The following is a 17,179-nucleotide window of genomic DNA, read 5'->3' as shown; positions in this document are numbered from 1 at the left end:
AAGATTCCCTTTCCACACACCTACGCTGTCCCCCCCTCTGGTCCCTGCTCCTGCCTTGGGTGAAGCTCCAGAGTCCCCTCCCCATGCTCCCCTGGGATCCCTGGCCCAAGCCAGCCTGTCTCAACTCAACAATGCTTGATGTGCTGAGCTCCCACTTAGTTCCCATTTCCCCCCAGGTTATTTTTCCTTTCCTGCTTATTTTTCAGTCTCAAGCCCCCTGTCATGTTGGTTCAAGGAACACAAACCAGGGACCATTTGTCCGTGACTCCAACCTCACCCTTCAACAGAAAAAAAAAAAAAAACCAAAACAAAAAAAACCCCAACACTTGGTGAAATAATATTTCCCATGAGATTTTATTGCTCTTTCTCCTACTGGTGCCCTGGGTACAGAGATGGGTTTCTTGCCCCCGGCTTCCACCGTGGCTGCTGCTGCTGCTGCTGCAGACACTTGGGCTGTGATCCCAGGGGCTCCAGGGGGGGAATTGCTTCAAACGCTCGGGGGGAGAATGGTTCCAGTCAACACATCCTTGTAAATCCTTCAGTGGAAAATGGGAAGACAGTTCCTGAACGATCCAAATAAAACTCCTGAATATTTTACTGACAGACTTCCTAGAAAAAGAAAAAAAAGGAAGGAAAAAACCCCCAAACATAGATAAAAACACAGTTCTGGTTTTGCGTATTTGCACGAGTACAGAATCACTCGCAGACGTGTTTGGATATCAGGTTGATCATTACAAAACCCAGTGGGTTATTCATTCCTGCACCTGTTTCTGCAGCAAGCACATTCTCTCTCGAATCAGCACCGATCCACCTGGCTGATGAACACTAAGTACCGTGAAATGTTTGGCAGGGAAGAGGAATTACTCGTGAAGACTCTGGCTTTGACAGCACTTTCAGATCCTGCTATTCCCTGTCTGCTCTGAAGTGGCCAAAAGAGATAGCATGACTCAGGCACTGGGCTGGCTTTCCTGCCTGTCAAAAAATAACATCTTAGTCCATGAAAAAGGATTTTTCTTCTCGTTTTCCCTTAAGGAAAGGGAAAGAAGGAAAAAGGAAGGAAAAAAAAGGCTGCTAAATGATCCTGCACTCCCGCAACCCCAGCTGGAAAACTGCACCTCCACAAGTGAAGGAGCTGGTAAGCCGAAGAAAATTCAGAAAAGTGCTCTGAGAGTGAAAAAAAAAAATCGATAAATAAATAAATAATACACTTTCCAGCGGAGGAACTTGGTCCTTTTAAAGCCTAGCAAAGGGGGGGGGCTCCTGCTCCCAGTCTGAGTGCCTGAGTACGAACACAGGCTCGCAGACAAGGCTGTAATGAGATCCAGGGCTTGGGAGCTGAATCCAGACAAATTCAGGCTATAAAACAAGACACATATTTTTAACAGTGAGGGTAATTAACCAGCACAGCGACCCAGCAAGGCATTATGGCAAAGTCTCCTTCTCTGGGAACGTTTAAATCAAACTCAGATGTGTTTTGTGCTGTACTCCAGGCAGGAAGGAGCCTGGTGCTGGGTGTCAGGCAGGAAGGTGGCCCAGGGGATCACAGTGGCCCATCTGGCAGGACAAACCAGCAGCTCCAGTTATTCTGCTGGAGCCAACCAGATCCTGCAGGGAGAACCAAGTCAAAGTTTTGCCGTAGGAACTGGGAGTTGTTGGAACAGAGAGAGCGGGAAGCTCCAGCAAAGCACATGGGGAGAGGCACTGAGCTTTGTTCCATCGCCTGATAGAGTCTGGTCAGCTCTCACGAGCCCCTCTGGAGCTTTTTCCATTTCTACCTGTTCATCTAACAGAGCGTTTCAGCTCCTGCCAAAGCTGGCTTCACTTGTCGTGGAAAGGTGATGGAAGGAACAATGCAAGCTTGGCACCAGGAAATGCAAAGGGACAGAGGGGCAGACTCACAACGGAGAGGAAGCTGAAACACGTGGAAGGGTGAGGGACAAAGGGGACCAAGCTGTTTTATGGGATGAATCCAGGGGTGTGTTTAAACACCTAGGGATTAGGCATTTCTGTGGCTGCAGGATTTTCACTCGTGGCTAGGATGCAAGAACTCCTTTAGTCTGTCCCCTAACACACATTAATGCAGGGTAAGATACGAGACAGGTGAGGAAAGTGGACGTGAACCTCCAAGCAAATAAAGTATGTTTTAAGCAGAGCAAAGCCACACAAAAATAAATTTAGACCATAATATTTATAATCAGTCCATTTTTACAGAAGTTCACTTTGAGAAGTAACCCCGTAATATCACGGGATGACTTTTCCACATGAGCATCGCTAACTGAAATATTTGGACAATCAATAACCAGGGTTTGATCCAATCCAGTCACCAATAACAACACGGATAAATCAGTCATCCCCTTACCAGATTAAGGCCTCGTTTCCCCAAAAGACAAAAAATGTGTACAAAAAGCATAATTACATGAGCTGCATCTTCTGAATATTCTGAATAAAATGCTATCAGACCTCAGGGTCACTCAGAGCAGAACACGCATCTTCCCAGCCCGTGCCAAACATGCCTCATTGCCAGCTGGTTGCTTTCCAAACATATCAAAAATACGGAAAAGCTTTGAGAATCTTCCCAAAATGTTGGCAGTATTTACTTCTGAAGTATGCCCCAATCCCTACATTGAGTAAAAATATCTAAAGAAAATATCTTCCTTACGAGCACGTGTATTCAACAGTAATATATTTCCAGCCGTACTTGTATATTTAGAGCAAGGTATTTTTCCTAGAATCCACTCTAGGCTTACCCATATTTCTCTAATATGACCCTCATTTGTGGATATAGAGGAATTACAGGAAAACAGAACACAGAAATGCATGTATCTGAAAAAAAAACCCAAAAAACCCCCCAAAAAACAAACAAAAAAAAAAGCCCCAAACAAACCATAAAACCCCAACCAAAATCCCGTCAGAGCCGAAGCAGCCGGTTTTGCAAACGGAGCATTTCACGTTTCATGGTGACAGAAGGAACAGGATTAGTCGAGCACCACGAGTGCCAGAAGCTGCCTGTGACCGGTGCAGGAGCAGGGGGCACACGGGGCTCCTGAGCCTGCTGCCCACATGAAAGGGAATTCCATGGAAGCATGCACGCCCACAGCCACAGCCAGCCCTCCCTGGTGCTCCTGGTGTCCTTCCTCCTTTCTCAGCTCCTGGGCTTTTATCTCCTGCCAGCCAGTGGGCAAGTGTTTGATGCTGGCACACAATCAACACCTGGAGGTGTTTTCCGACTGCTTTCCCTTCCCAGACTCCAGGGCTCAGACCTTTGGATTGCTTAGGAACTTGGCATTAGGGACTTTCTTTCCAGGAGCTGAGGGGAGCCTTCAAGAGAGATGGAGAGGGACTGGGGACCAGGGATGGAGGGACAGGACACAGGGAATGGCTCCCAGTGCCAGAGGGCAGGGATGGACGGGATATCCGGGACGAATCCATCCCTGTGCACAGGGTGGAATTCCCAAAGCAGCTGTGGCTGCCCCTGGATCCCTGGCAGTGCCCAAGGCCAGGCTGGACACTGGGGCTGGGAGCAGCCTGGGACAGTGGGAAGGTGTCCCTGCCCGTGGCAGGAGGTGGCACTGGATGGGATTTAAAGGTCCCTTCCCACCCAGGCCATTCCACGATTTGGATGGAGTTTTGTATGGTTTAATTCAGTCCTGAATCACAAAAATGATCATCCTCTGCAAGGATCCTTCTGCACACAAAGTGGAAAACAATCTGCCTAGCGGCCATGGCACAGTCTGCATGTGTGGGGGTGTGTTTATATATATATATATGTGTGTGTGTGTGTGTGTATACATATATATAAAATGATGTTTTTATTAAGAAACTGAAGCAGGTTTTTGTGTTCTCACACTTGGTATTCTGACTGAAAAGAACGCCGGCTGGGGAATTTTGGATGCCAGCAGGGCTGGCTGCTTTTGTTGAGAGCAAAGCAAGAGGTCTGAAAGTGAATCCTGAAAACAACTCGGTGATAAAAACTGGCACAGGAAAGAAGGCTGCGGGCAGGGGCAGGTGAAGGGGACAGGAGGTGACAAGGAGCAGTGGCCTTGGGGAGTTCAGAGCTCCTTCCCTTCCAGATCCGACTACAGGGATCTTGCTGGGACAGGACCGGCTTGGGATAATGGCTGGCCCTGATGTTTGGACAAAGTTTTACCAGGATAAAAAGGTTCTCGTTGGGGTGGCTTGTCCCCAGTGGGTTGTGCTGGAGAACAGAACAACGCAGGCTCCGTGAAGGATATAGACCCCGTAACTTGGGGAGGAAGGGAAGGTAGAAATACAAAACAAAACAAAACAAAACCAAAAAACACAAACAAACAAACAAAAAAAAAAGAAAAAGAAAACAGAAGAGATAAAGCCTTTCTCAGGGGAAAATAATCTTTAGACCTGACCTCAACACCTCAGAGCAAAGCGCTGGAAGAAGCTGCCTTTAGATTATTCTTGCTTTAAAAACAAACAACCCCCCAGCAACACCCGGGAATTCTGTTTGATGGCCGCCCCCTGAATTCAGGGACACCTCAGATCCTCCGTGCTGAGCGAGGAAACAGAGCTCTTTTGTGAAGGAACAAGTTCCTGGACTTTGTTCTTGAATCTGCGTCCCTCATGTGCTACGAGATCAAAGTGATCTTTTATCCTGCGAATTCGCACTGGCCCAAGGTATCTGCTGACGTTCCTCAGACACAGTTTCAGGGAGAGCTACTCGTGTTTTCCTGGGTTTTCCTTGGTTTTCCTGGGTTTTCCTTGGTTTTCCTGGGTTTTCCTTGGTTTTCCGCTCTTAGTGCGGACATCAGGGCCATCTCCTGGCCGCTGCAGGCACTGGCGGAGCAGCACTAAACCGCAAAAAATAAAATAAAAAATGAAATAAAATAAAAAAAAAAATGAACTCGGAAGGAGTGAAACCCTTCAGGAATGATTTGCTCCCCGACACCCGGAAAGTTTAATAGAAGCCACAAGTTAGGATTTGACCACCGCTTCTCCAGAGTACCAAGGAAAACTATGATCAACTTTGACCTAAGAATTGTCTCTTGCATAGGAATCCTTTCTCCTCCCTCAAATATAATACAGCTAGAAATTTAAGTTATTATTATTATGATTATTATTATTTTTAACCAGTGTATTGCAAATCCAAAAATGCTTCCAAGTTAATTAGTCACACATTCCTTCTCGGGCTTAAATACTCCGTGTTTACGGCCCATAGAAAAGCGCAAGTACGGCACAAAATTTTATTGGACCAATTTTATTGGAGCCACTGCGCCGCCCCAAACCCCTTCTTCCGAACCGAGCCGAGCCCAGCCGAACCAAACCGAGATGGGCCGAACTCACGAGCTAAGCCGAAACCGGCCGAGTTCAGCCGAGCCGAGCCGAGCCGAGCCGAGCCGAGCCGAGCCGAGCCGAGCCGAGCCGAGCTCAGCCGGACCCTGCGGAGCCCGGCCGCAGCACGGCAGCTGCGGCGCGCTCTGAGGGGCCGAGCCGCGGCGCCTGCGGGGCGTATCGGGACGGCAGTGCGGTGCCAGGGGCTGGGGCAGTGTCGGTGACAGTGACAGCGGCTGAGGGCACCGGCGCTGCCGCCGCCATTCCTCGCCCCCTCCACCCCGCGCCCCAGGCAGCGGGGCTGACTACGCTGACATGGCGCTGGCGCGCGCGCGGAGCGGGTCGGTCACGTGGTCCCGCCATCGCTGCCACCCAACCTCTCGCGTGGGCCGGGAGGAGGCCCGGCCGATCCCGGCGTGCACCGCGCCTCCCCCCAGATTCCCCCCCCCCCCCCCCCCTCCCCCCCCGCCCGTCGCGCGGTCGGCCCGGGCCGCGCGCTGCCCGCGAGCCCCGCCATGGCCGCCGCCATCATGGCCGCGCCCTGAGGGCACCGACCGGCCCTGCCGCGCCGCCCGCCCGCCCCGCCCGCCGCCTTCCCGCCGCCTCCCGCCGCCAGCGCCGACATGGAGGCCGTGAACGCCTTCAACCAAGAGGTGGGAGCCGGGGGGTGGGAGGCGAAGCGCGGGCCGCGGCGCGGGGGGGGGGGAACATACGGAGGCCGCCATCGCGTCCCCCAGCTCCCGGCGCTTCCGGCCGGGCCCGGCCCCGCGGCCTGCGCGGGGAGCACCGGCCCGGGCCTGCCGCCGGGCGGAGAGCGGTGCTCCGGGGGAAAATGGAGGCGAGCACGGCCGGGCCGTTCAGCCGCCGCTCCGCGAGGCCCTGCGCGGGCCGGGCCGGGCCGGGCCGGGCCGGGCCTGAAGGGGGGGAGGCGTTGAAGGGACCTTTGGGCCTCCCCGGCCGCCTCGGTCCTCTCGCTGCTCCCCTCGGTTTCCTCCTGGTAGCGCCGAAGAGCGGGGTCCCGGGATCCTGGGCCGGATCGCTGTTCGCAGGGGCTCCAGGAGGCCTCGACACCCGGCCGTGTGTGTTGTTCGGGGGCTGGGGAAGCCGCGTTTCGGGACTTGTCTTTCCCGGTAGTGGCTTGGCCAGAGAGCCGCGGTGCGAGGCGGCGGCACGGGCAGAGGCTGCAGAGGGAGGGAGAGCTGGAAGGGGGCTCGTCCCTCTGTGGGAACGGCGCCTGGGATGGGACTCGGGGATCGATCCCAGTTCCGGGGACAGGACAGGTCGGAAAGCGGTTTTGCTCGCCATTCCTACCGCAAAGAAGGTCCCTCTCTGTTTTCTTCTGGTTTTGTATTTTTTTTTATTTTTTTTTTAATTATTTCTTAGCCGAGAGGAGTTGGAAGCAAAGCGGACCGTGGTTGTTTTTTGCATAATACATAGCAAGTCAATGCGGTCTCTGCTGTATAAAGTTTTTGACACGTGACTTTAAGATGATTGTTAATTACTATTAGTTATACTTCTGCCTCAGTTGGACGGTGTGGCTTTGCAGACCCTCCGTGGACAGAAAGTCGCTTAAAACTGAGCCAGAGTGGTGCTGGAGGCCGGGTAGGCTGTTGAACAGAGACAGGAGAAATGGCAGCTGCTCCCCTGTGATGCACTCAGGCCGTGTAAGGCTCACTCTCTGCAAGGGTTTGTCACACACGCACCTGCGAGTGCCCTCATCATTACCAGAGCTGTGCAAGTGCAAAGGGAAAAGCTCCTGTCAGTGGTCTGTTTATTTGCCAGTGTCTTGCGGGTTTTGTGCAGCCCTGAACCAGGGGAATGGCGGGGTGCAAAGCCACCTTCCTGAATAAGTTAAAACAGCACACGTGTGCCATTTTCAGTGTTGATGGGAAGAGGGAGCAGCAATGTTCTTAATTAGCTGCCTCGATGTGAGCGGTGGTCCTGGCAGGGCACTGCTGCCTGACAAACCTGAGTGGTGCCTGTCAAACAATAACCCCGCTGCTTGTGCTGAATGGTGACTGCAGAGCAAAAGCGGTGTTTCTGGGGATCCCGTGACTAATCCGTGTCTTGGAAACGGGCATGTTTGGATCTGTACCTCTTCGTCTCCCGTTCAGGAATGGTGGGATGCTTTGCCTCCGTGCAGTTGGAAATGCCGATTGAAATCCTGATGTGTTTGTTGGCTTTCAGTCGGATCTCGGTTCCGGGGGAGAGAACTGTACTTGCTAAACTCCACGTTCTGCCGTCCTTTGTACGCCCGAGTGCTTCTGCAGAGCTGCTGGTGTGTAAAGCAGCACATGAACAACTTGAGGGGCTGTGTGGTTCCTGCCCTGCTCCCTCTCGGGAGCTGTGTTTGTGCTGGTGCGCAGGGCATAAGGTCCAGTTGTCAGACTGATCCCTTCCCTTTTCTGGCTGTGTTGCCTGGAGCTGGTCACACAGAGCAAGGAAGGCAGACGTGAAATGTGAGGAGGGTCAGATTTACGGGCAGGTATTGTTCATTTCTGGCCTCTCTCGGGGGGACAGTGCTCGTACCAAAGGTCTGGATAGCGTTCTTGGGGTGGTGGGGATAGCAGGGGCTGCTCAGCCTGGGAGGGCTCGGTTGTGAGGCCTTCAGGGGCGCCACTCCCAGGTCGCTGAAGATTTTAATTCTTTGGCTGGGAGGGGGAGCAGCTTCAGCAATGAAGATGGGGCAGCTACAGAGTACCCCACAGGCCCGGAATTGCTGCTCTTGCTGGCTGTGCAGTGCCACTCGCCGTTCGTGCTAGAGGTGATTCCCTGCTGGCTTTGCTTCCCTGGAGGTGGCACCTGCCAGCTCTTTGCCCCTCTGCCTGAGAGAGGAGATCGTGCTTATTCCTTCAGGTGGTCCCATCATTTTTTGGGTTTTTGGGTGGGTTTGGCATTTGTGGTGATTTTTTTGGGTGGTGGGAGGCCCGAGTTCAAAGCGTGGCTGTAAACCTGGTGTCCTCTGAGCTGTGGGGTTGGTGTCCCCTCTCGGCAGAAGAGCTCGGGGAGGGAGGGGAGTGAGTTTGGCTCTGGCAAGGGGTGGGAACTCCTGGGTTGCGTAATTCCATCGCGATGGGTTGTGTGCCATTCCCAATCCTGTTCTTTGGACCTGCGTTTTGTGTGCAACTTTACCACTAAATGTCCCCTTCCAGCTGCTTGGGTTTCTGCAGGAGCAAGCAGGGTTTTTTTTTTACTGGCTGCTTTTTTTTTTTTTTTTTTTTTTAACCCAGCTGTAGTCTGAGCAGGTGCTGCCAGCTGAATAGGTGGGATTTGACAGGTCTGTAGTGGAATGTGTTTTCTCTGAGGAGTTGACTTTCACGAGGTGGAATTCATGTGCTGCTAGGTGTATGTGTTATGTTACAGTAATGGTGCTGTATAAATAAATCAGAAAAGGTAACTGGATAATGGGACAGAACTTCTTATAGTTTCAAGGAAACAAGAAAACATTTTTCTTAAAAAATGAAAAAAAAAATTAAAAATCACACTCCCAAAACACAAGCGAACAAAAATCCCCCACCAAACCCACAGATCTGCCATATTATTAGTCCTTGGCATGTTTTAGTTTAGGGGATGTCTCTCCTTTCATCTGGAAAACTTGAAGCATAGTTTACTGGTTATAAAAGTTAGGAATAAAGTTTTTTTATATTATTTTTTTTTTCACAATCTTGCTGCTGGAAGTAGAATAAAGTCAGCTTTCCTGTTTTGTAATCCCTTATTTGTGTTGAGTAATGCATATCACTCACTTAGCGCTGTGTCTCAGTAGTTAATATGTATCCCTGAAACAATTGATACCCCACCTAAATGTGCCCAGAGACAAACAGATGAGAGGTCCTGGGGCTGTTTATTTATGGCTGGAACTGCACATTCCTTCTTTGCTGTTTGCCCATCCTCAGGGCACTGGGCAGCTGAAGTTTGGATCTAGTGTGGCTGTTTTCTGCCAAAGGCAAGACTTCATTTTGGCCATTCTGTGACAACCTTCCCCTCCATCCTGAGGAGCTATAAATAGAGGTTGGCAGGATATCCTTCCCAGTGGTTCTCCAGCAGTTCCTGGAGCTCAGGATCCCCAGTGAGTCTCTATGTGCACAGAAGAGGAGAAGGACACGACCACCAGCATCTGGCTGGAGTCTCTTGTCTCTGCCCTGAACTTGTTTCCGGGAATATTGGAAGCTGTGGGGTTCTGGTAGAGGTTCCTGGTAAGAGAAGTAGTGAGACAAGCAGCTTTCCAGGAGATGTGTTGGACAAAGAGCCCTGCCCTGACCCCGAAAGCTGCATTTCCAAAGCACATGAGTGGAAAACAAAACTCTGTTCTGTGCGCTCGCGTGACGTCATTTTCGTACGAGTGTCTTTTGTGAAGATGTTTCTCCCCAGCGATTCGGGATTTGTGAATGGTCTTTCTAGGCCACAGAAGTAGCTTAGATGATGAAGTGCTGCTGAGCTTCATTGCCTTGGGGTCATATCTGGACAAATTCAAATCTCACTTTATTTTCCAAAGAATGCAGCCTGACAGCTCTGGGTGTTACTGTGATCTCTTACCTTCAGCAGCACCTAATTCTCACTGTGCTTCCCAGCTGGTGGTCAAGCGTTTAAAACTTGCATTGGTCCTCTGAGGTATACATCTTAGCAACAGATCCTTCTCCTTCCCTTCAGGAAGAACGGGGGACCTGGGGAGGAAAGGAAGCAGTGACTTTTGTAGGGGAAGGCGAATGAATAGAGCTGACAGAATTCCTTTTAGAGATGTGGTCGTGCATTAACGATCAAGGTGTTTTGTTAACAAAACAGTGCAGTATCTGTGCCCCTTGGTTGTGTCCTCCACCATCCCTTTGTTTCTGTATGGGAACAAGTAACCGCAGTTATGTCTGGGTCGGGTGGTTTCTAAATTCGTGAATAAAATACATTCCAGAGGACAGAGAATGTATGTACAGAGTGCTGACTGTGCGTGGACCCTGCTTGGGGAAGGGTTGCTGGACACCTGAGGTATGTTGGAATGGTTGGGGGCGTGTTGGGCTGCTCTGCAAACTGGAGAAGGGGAGGTTGAACGAGGTGTCCTGACAACGACCTGGGTGCCTGATACCCACACTAATCACCAACCACGGTCTGGTTCAGTAGCTCCTGCTCCTCTGTGTGCAGCTGCTGTGCTCTGGGGTTTGTCTAGCGAGTGTGTAAAATAGGCTCGTAGCTCTTCATTTGTAAATAAAGACACCTTTTTATGGCACAGACACGTGAGCAAGAGGGCAAAGCCAAGGAAGTCACTTGGAGTCCTAAGAGGTACTTTTACTGTGTTTCCTCACACTGAAAACAGACAGACTTAGATACTTCACCATGTAGTTCTGTCCTGCTGGAAAAAGCACCCGGAAATACTCTCAAATATTTTGAATTGTGGCTTGAGTTTAATACCCTTGAGCACTTCTACTTCTTTTGTATCGACATCCTGTAAATGTGCAATTAGGGGCAGTAAAAGCAGAAAGCCATTTCTAGCAGGTCATGGGCTCCTGTTGGGAGGCAGGACTTTGGAAACCTCTCAAGCCTTAAATTTGCTTTGCATTTGTTTACATCCATCACTTTTTTTTCCCTTGCAAATACAAGTGTGAGTTTTTGTGTGCAAGTTGTTCCTTGAGCTAATCGTGGTGTCCTTTGAGAAACTGGATGCATTATTGTGAAACAGCCCTCTAAAAATAGTGGTCGGGTGACTTTTTTGTGTATCGGTTTGGGAAATGTGTGTGAAAGATGATCCAGGTCTAATTGAACAAATGCAAGTGGAGGTACTTGGGTGTCTTCTGAGCAGCTCCCCTTCCTGAAAGGGAGAAGCTACGAGGAACTAGGAAGGGAGCTGAATTTTAGCTGCACCCGTGTCTAAACCATGGTGTTGACACATGTAACTGATACCAAGGATTGCATAAAAATTGGCTATCGATAGTTATTTGGTGTTCTAAGATCTTAAAAAAAAGAAGAGGAGCAAAATTCTGAGGTAAAATTCCAAGGGATGGTTTGGAGGGGGATAGATAGAGCAGGATGGATAGGTAGGTGGATATGCACACTCATGTGTATGTGCCTTCGTTCTCCCTGGCAGTTTACTTGTCTTTGGGTTTTTATTTTTTTTCTGTGTTTCCCCCAGTTGCTATGTCCTGCTTGGGATACTTTAAAGACACTTGTTTTTATTTTTTTGCTGCGCTCATTTCTTGTCACCTTGGGCCCTGCTCTGAGCTCTCCCAGTTTCTTGGAGGTGTTGCCTTGTGTTCCTGAAATACAAATGCCAAAACAGTGCTTCCACACCAGCTCCTTTGTTCTTCTTCTGTGGAACTGGATCCTTTCCTGGAGGACCAGTTGCTTCTTCCTGGGCGATAGGAGAGGATATGGAGTGCCTGTTGTAATGCTGGCTCTTTTTCTTCCTCCCCCATCTCAGTTTTTGAGCCTTCTGGTGGTTTGTCTATGGGTGTTGGGGGTTTGGATTCCCCCCCCCCTTTTGTTACCTCTTAAAACAGATTTTCCTGAGTTTTGATAATAGCACTGACTTTGTTCATCAAGAGGTTCTGCACGTATTCTAAAGCACTTAAGTCTAAATTGAAAACAAGGTTTTTACAAAAAACCCACATCAGCTCACAGACCCCTCTCTGCTTCTCTGTTTTGTCTGGCAGTTTTTATTTGTCCTTACTGTGATTTCTCAGCGAGCAGTCATGGTAGCTGAAGTATCTCTTACAGCTGAAATGGCTTTTAAACCCCAAAGTTCTGGCACAAGAACTTGCATTTTGTGGGGATGAATAATGACAAGTCATGGTCTTGTGTTGGTGTTGGAAAAGTCATGTGGCTACCACTGTCTGGAAGGACAGATTTTCTTCTTTCCTATGTCCTGGAACAGGAATCAAATTAAGAAAGTAAATACCTTGCTGTCCCACACTTGGTGTTTTCTAGGTGTAAGGCTTCCTTTTGTACGGCTGAAAGCCCTGTTAGCACTTCCCTTGTCTTTGAGTATGTGGCCATTTTTTTTTTATCTCCTTCACTGATTTTTTTGGGGTATTTTTTGTCCTTAACTGAGACTGTAGATAAATCTGTGTAAGCTGGTCACTTCACCAGTATCTCGGAACTTCAATTAATAAAATAAGAGACAGATTTTGAAATGACATCTTGCTTTCCATTACACTGACAAATGAAGACACTTAGATTCTCTTACTTTGCTTCGTGGCAAGTAATTGATGACGTTTCTTACTCACATTCAAGGGCTCAGTTTTTCCTCTATGATAAAGATGAAAACAAAATTACGTAAGGTCAACCAGCTTTTTTCTCTGATTTGTGAGGAGTACTTCAAGGTAAAAACAATTATGTGTGTATGCTCAGCTTTCTGTGTCTAGCTCCGTGTGCCGTTCTGGTTTCCCTCAGTTTCTGAAACATGGAGCTAATGCTTGTTTTCAGTTATGGCCAGTGTCACCTATAAAGATGACACACAACTTGTGTACACTTCATATAAACCTCTGTAAACTTCATGTAATGCCTATAACTTGTGCAGAGGTTCTCCTTGAGGAGTGAGCTTTTCCCCTGGGAGCCATTTGGAGGGTAAGGCAGCCAAGCCCGCAGAGCAGTTGAAGCAGTTCTTAGCAGTAACCTGGTGAATGCTGGTTTCTGCTGGGTTTGTAAAACACCCAGTTCTCCCAGGGCCATGCACGGTGTGGGATGGCAGTAATCAAGTCACCCACCTGAAATGTTGGTTCTTTTGTTTAATTGCTGAGCTTCAGAATACATTTTTAATGTTTGTTTTCTCCGTTTAGCTCTTCTCACTGATGGAGATGAAGCCTCCTATTTCCCGAGCTAAGATGATTCTCATCACAAAAGCTGCCATTAAAGCTATTAAGGTAAAGTACAACAAAACAGAGATGAAACGGTAACAGCAGCAATGTTTTATTATTTCACTTGTAAATAAATACTCATAATTTCCCAATCTCAGATTTGGGGATGGTTTATTCTAGTTGCTCTAAAGGCTGTTGTCTAGAAACAAGTGGGTGGTGAATATCATCCCTTGGTTTTGGACTAGGAGCAAAATGCCAGCTTGGATTTTTTTTTTTTTTTTTTTTGAGTCATTGCTTTTTCATGCTACACCCACTAGAGTGTTGTGATTTTTGTGTAATAAAACTAAATATTGCAGGATGCAACTGCACCTTAACATGTGAAACCAGTGTGGATTGCTGAGAAAGTAAATGCAGAAATGCAGAAAGCTTTCACTAACACTTGGTAAGCTCTGTGCCTTGTGTGCACGCTGACACGCTTCTGGCTTGGGTCTGGGTTTCCCCCACGGAATATTTTTCTCAGTTTGGGAACATCCTGCTTTTTAGAAAGTGACTACAGCGTTCCTTAGCCTTTCCAAAATGGTAGTGAGCACAAAGAGTTAAAATGCTTCTGATATGATGTGCCACTGCTGAGGAGATGAGAAATTAATGGATGTATTTATTTTCCAGCTCTACAAGCATGTTGTCCAGATTGTGGAGAAGTTTATCAAAAAGGTAAAAAGGAAAAAAAGTAGTTTATTGATAAAGTTACCTGCATGCTTTGCCAGATATTGCTAATAATGCCAGTAAATAACCCGAAAGGCTTCTGTTGCTTAGGGGTTGAGGGAGGAAATTCTGGTTTGTTAGGATTTCACACATTTTGCTGTCACTTTGTCCATATAAGCTCCATATTGTAGTTTTCCATAATACATTAAGGAGGGGAGGGAAGAAGTAAACTGTAGAGGTTTCCCACCTGCCCTAAGCAGCGGCTGGGGAAGGAGCCTGGAGGTGCTGAGCTTCAGATGAATTGTCACTAAGGCAGTAGGTAATTGCAGAGGGTGCAGCGTTCATGCTTGCCGGGGCACGAGGAGCAGCAGGTTGGAATGCAGAGCTGTGCTCCAGCCCCAGAGCAGGTTTGCTGTGAGTGAGGCTCTGAGGGGGTCGTTGCCTCGTGGAGCCCCTGCAGAACGTCAGAATGACAGAATCTCTGTGTGCTGTTGGCAGTGCAAGCCGGAGTACAAAGTGCCGGGCTTGTACGTCATCGACTCCATCGTTCGGCAGTCCCGGCACCAGTTCGGAACGGACAAGGACGTTTTCGGGCCCAGGTTCTCCAAGAACATTACTGCCACATTCCAGTATCTGTATCTCTGCCCGTCTGAAGACAAGGTAGGACAGGCACTTTGGGGTCTGCTGTCCATTGGCTTGGTGTGGCTTACCTGCTGTGGCAGCGATCTGGGGGGGGGGGGTGGGGGGCTGTTGCTGAGGAGGGTTATCAAAGGTGGCGGTTTGATGAAATTCAGGTTAAAAGATGTATTTTGCTTGACCTCATCAGTTTTGTTTTGCCTATGCAGACACTTGAGCAGTGTGTGGTAGTGTGCCAAAAGTCCTTCTTGTGGCTCCTTCAGAACTTCCTTTGGAAGGCAGTGTCTGCCACAGAAAGACAGAAAGTGTCGCAGGAGAAGCTTTGGGTTTGTAGGCAGAGACTGTTCTGCTCAGAAATGTTTTCTAAGAAAATCATCATGTTGATTTCTTCAGTCTTTTCCAATCCCTTACTTGGATTTTCTTGGTACTCTCCACTGTCAGGGGCTCGTTTTTCTTAGTTCTGCCGTACCTTTTAGTAGAACTAGAGGCTCAGAAAGTGGTGTCAATTCCTGATGGTCCAGAGGAGGTGGTTTTTGTGACCTCTGTCAGAACGGTTTTGACACTCCCGAGGTCAGTGTGTTTTGGAAGTTGCCAGTGGGTTTCCAGAAAATGACCTACTCCCTTTCTCTCTGTAAGAGTGAAAGAGTCATTTTCTACCTGACTCCCTCCCTGACTCTCTAAATAAGGCTTGGATGCTCTGTACTTTTCTAGTGTGGAACTTTTAGACCTTCAGGCATTGAGTCTGATATTTGGGAGCTCCTGGCTTTGATAGCCTGTGGAACAGAGCAATCCCTTCTCCTTTCTGTTTCTGAGTTACCACTTTGTTCATCTGAGTGAATGAGACTGTCCATCTCCTTCATGGAGCCACTTGATATAGGGAATATTATTATTATTATTATTTAAAACACACTTGATTTAACGAATTTCTAGTTCCTAAACAAAAAGAAAAAAACCAACCCTGATCTGCAGATACAACTGTGGGTGATATCTGGAGAGGGTAATACTACCTTTTTTTTTTTTTTCATACAGCCTTTCTGTAAAATTAATATGTGACTGAAAATTAGGGTATTACATTTGCCCATTTTTTTTTGGCCTTTGTATAATTTTCAAGTTTTCTGGAGGGATAGAATACCCAAAGCAAATTGAAGTTGACTGTTTTTTCAGACCAAAATATAACTTAAAAATAGACATTTCACGTTTCTCTGTAATTGACACTATTTTAGCAAACATTTTGTAGAATTCTTTAATCACTTATTTAGAGGTGGATTTACATGGGTGTATATGACTGAGTCACAGTGAAAGGGCAGAATCAGTTCATTTGAGCTTAAAGGTACTTAAAGCTTGTATGTGTGCAGGTGAATGACTGAGCCTGGAGAAAGGACAGCAACGCAAGGTGTGTTCTACCTTCTACCTGCTTGCATGTTCCAGCTCAAGCAGCACAACTACAGAGACATTTCTGTTTGAATGCTGGGCTAAAGAAGGAAGGGCCAGTTTCCAGCTTGTTCCTGGAAGCTGCATTGTTCTTCATGCCAAAAAAAAAAAAAAAAAGAAAAAAAGAAAAGAAATGTGCTTAAAATAACAGCTGACAGTCAGAGATTCTAAATTAATCCTTCTGCAGTGATCAGTGAGGATGTTTCCCACTCGGTTTCCTCATCTTTTAGATAATGATGGAGATGCAGCTTCTGCTCTCAACCTAGGATTGGTTGGGTTAGGAATAATACCAAGCAAGGAAGCCTCCATCTGGCTTCCAAGTGTTATGGTCTAACAAAGCGTTATGGTCATTTTCTGGTCTAACTCCCCTTCTCCGTCACGAAGGCTTTCCAGCTCATCTTCCTTTTCTCCTTTTGGTCACATGGGTTGGTTATTTCATCCCTTTGTGACCACCCGTGTTGACGTGGGGCTGAAGTGATGTCCTGGACTGCACGTGCCACCTGGATTTCTGACTGGCCAGAAGAGTTTTAGGGAAATGTCACGGATTGCTTTGACAGTAAAACACAGGGTTTGTTAAGTTGGTGTGATTATGTCACGTGCTGTTCAAACCTTCTCTGCGTACAGAAGATAAAACGGTGACTTAAGAAGGCTGGATTCAGCATTGGTGCTTCCTTTTGTTTCAACAGAGTAAAATAGTTCGTGTCCTGAACCTCTGGCAGAAAAATGGAGTATTTAAAATTGAAATCATTCAGCCTCTCTTGGATATGGCAGCAGGAACCAGTGCCGCTGCACCCATGGCGGAGAATGCTACTAACAATGAAGGTAGGAATGACATTTTGACTTCTGCTCTCAAAGGGCAAATGGCCACAGCTTGTTTGCGTTCAGCACAAAGTGCCTGCAATTTGTTCCAGCAGTGACACAAAGCAATAAAGTCAGCTTTGTCACAAGGAGCAGCCAAACTCATTTTAAGTGCTGATACTGTACTTCAGAAATTATCGCCATGTGAATATTGGCTTGGGAAATAGATTAAAATGTTTATCATGTATACATGCCCATTCCATATATACGTGCATGCTTACAGGTGACTTCAGTGTGCCCTCTTAAGCTTGTGCTTGGAAATATTTCTCTGTGATTTCTCACTTTTGCAATTCCCGATGTCATTTTTTAATGCCAGAATCCAGGAAAGTAAGTGGGCTCTCAGATGTTAAAGAGCTTCATCTTCCTTTGAGCTGGCTTAGTAGCTGAAAGCAGCAGCTGTCAGTGTCTCAGGGTGCAGCCCTGAAAGTCTTGGACTGGTGTTTCACATCCAGGTTCTCGAAGGCAACGTTTGTGCC

General features: G+C 47.9%; 1 protein-coding gene across 3 annotated transcripts in view; it reads left to right on the top strand.

Annotated features, from left to right (window-relative positions):
• Nucleotides 1-5,903: 5,903 nt before the first annotated feature.
• The window catches only part of SCAF4 (SR-related CTD associated factor 4), a 29,984-nt gene continuing 18,708 nt past the window's right edge, over nucleotides 5,904-17,179 (top strand). For 2 of the 3 annotated variants that reach the window (XM_062515281.1, XM_062515278.1), the window contains exons 1-5: nucleotides 5,904-5,954; nucleotides 13,059-13,142; nucleotides 13,743-13,787; nucleotides 14,277-14,438; nucleotides 16,532-16,667. In XM_062515281.1, coding sequence (XP_062371265.1) covers nucleotides 5,925-5,954; nucleotides 13,059-13,142; nucleotides 13,743-13,787; nucleotides 14,277-14,438; nucleotides 16,532-16,667 — 457 coding nt within the window. In that variant the 5' untranslated portion in view covers nucleotides 5,904-5,924. Of the gene's footprint in view, nucleotides 5,955-8,866; nucleotides 10,567-13,058; nucleotides 13,143-13,742; nucleotides 13,788-14,276; nucleotides 14,439-16,531; nucleotides 16,668-17,179 lie in introns of those variants that run through there. The other variant, XM_062515279.1, reaches the window with a different exon arrangement.

Source organism: Cinclus cinclus, chromosome 2, assembly GCF_963662255.1.
Source record: "Cinclus cinclus chromosome 2, bCinCin1.1, whole genome shotgun sequence".
Lineage (NCBI taxonomy): Eukaryota > Metazoa > Chordata > Aves > Passeriformes > Cinclidae > Cinclus > Cinclus cinclus.
The sequence above is the reverse complement of the archived record's forward strand: the minus strand, read 5'-3'. Positions and strand labels throughout refer to the sequence as shown.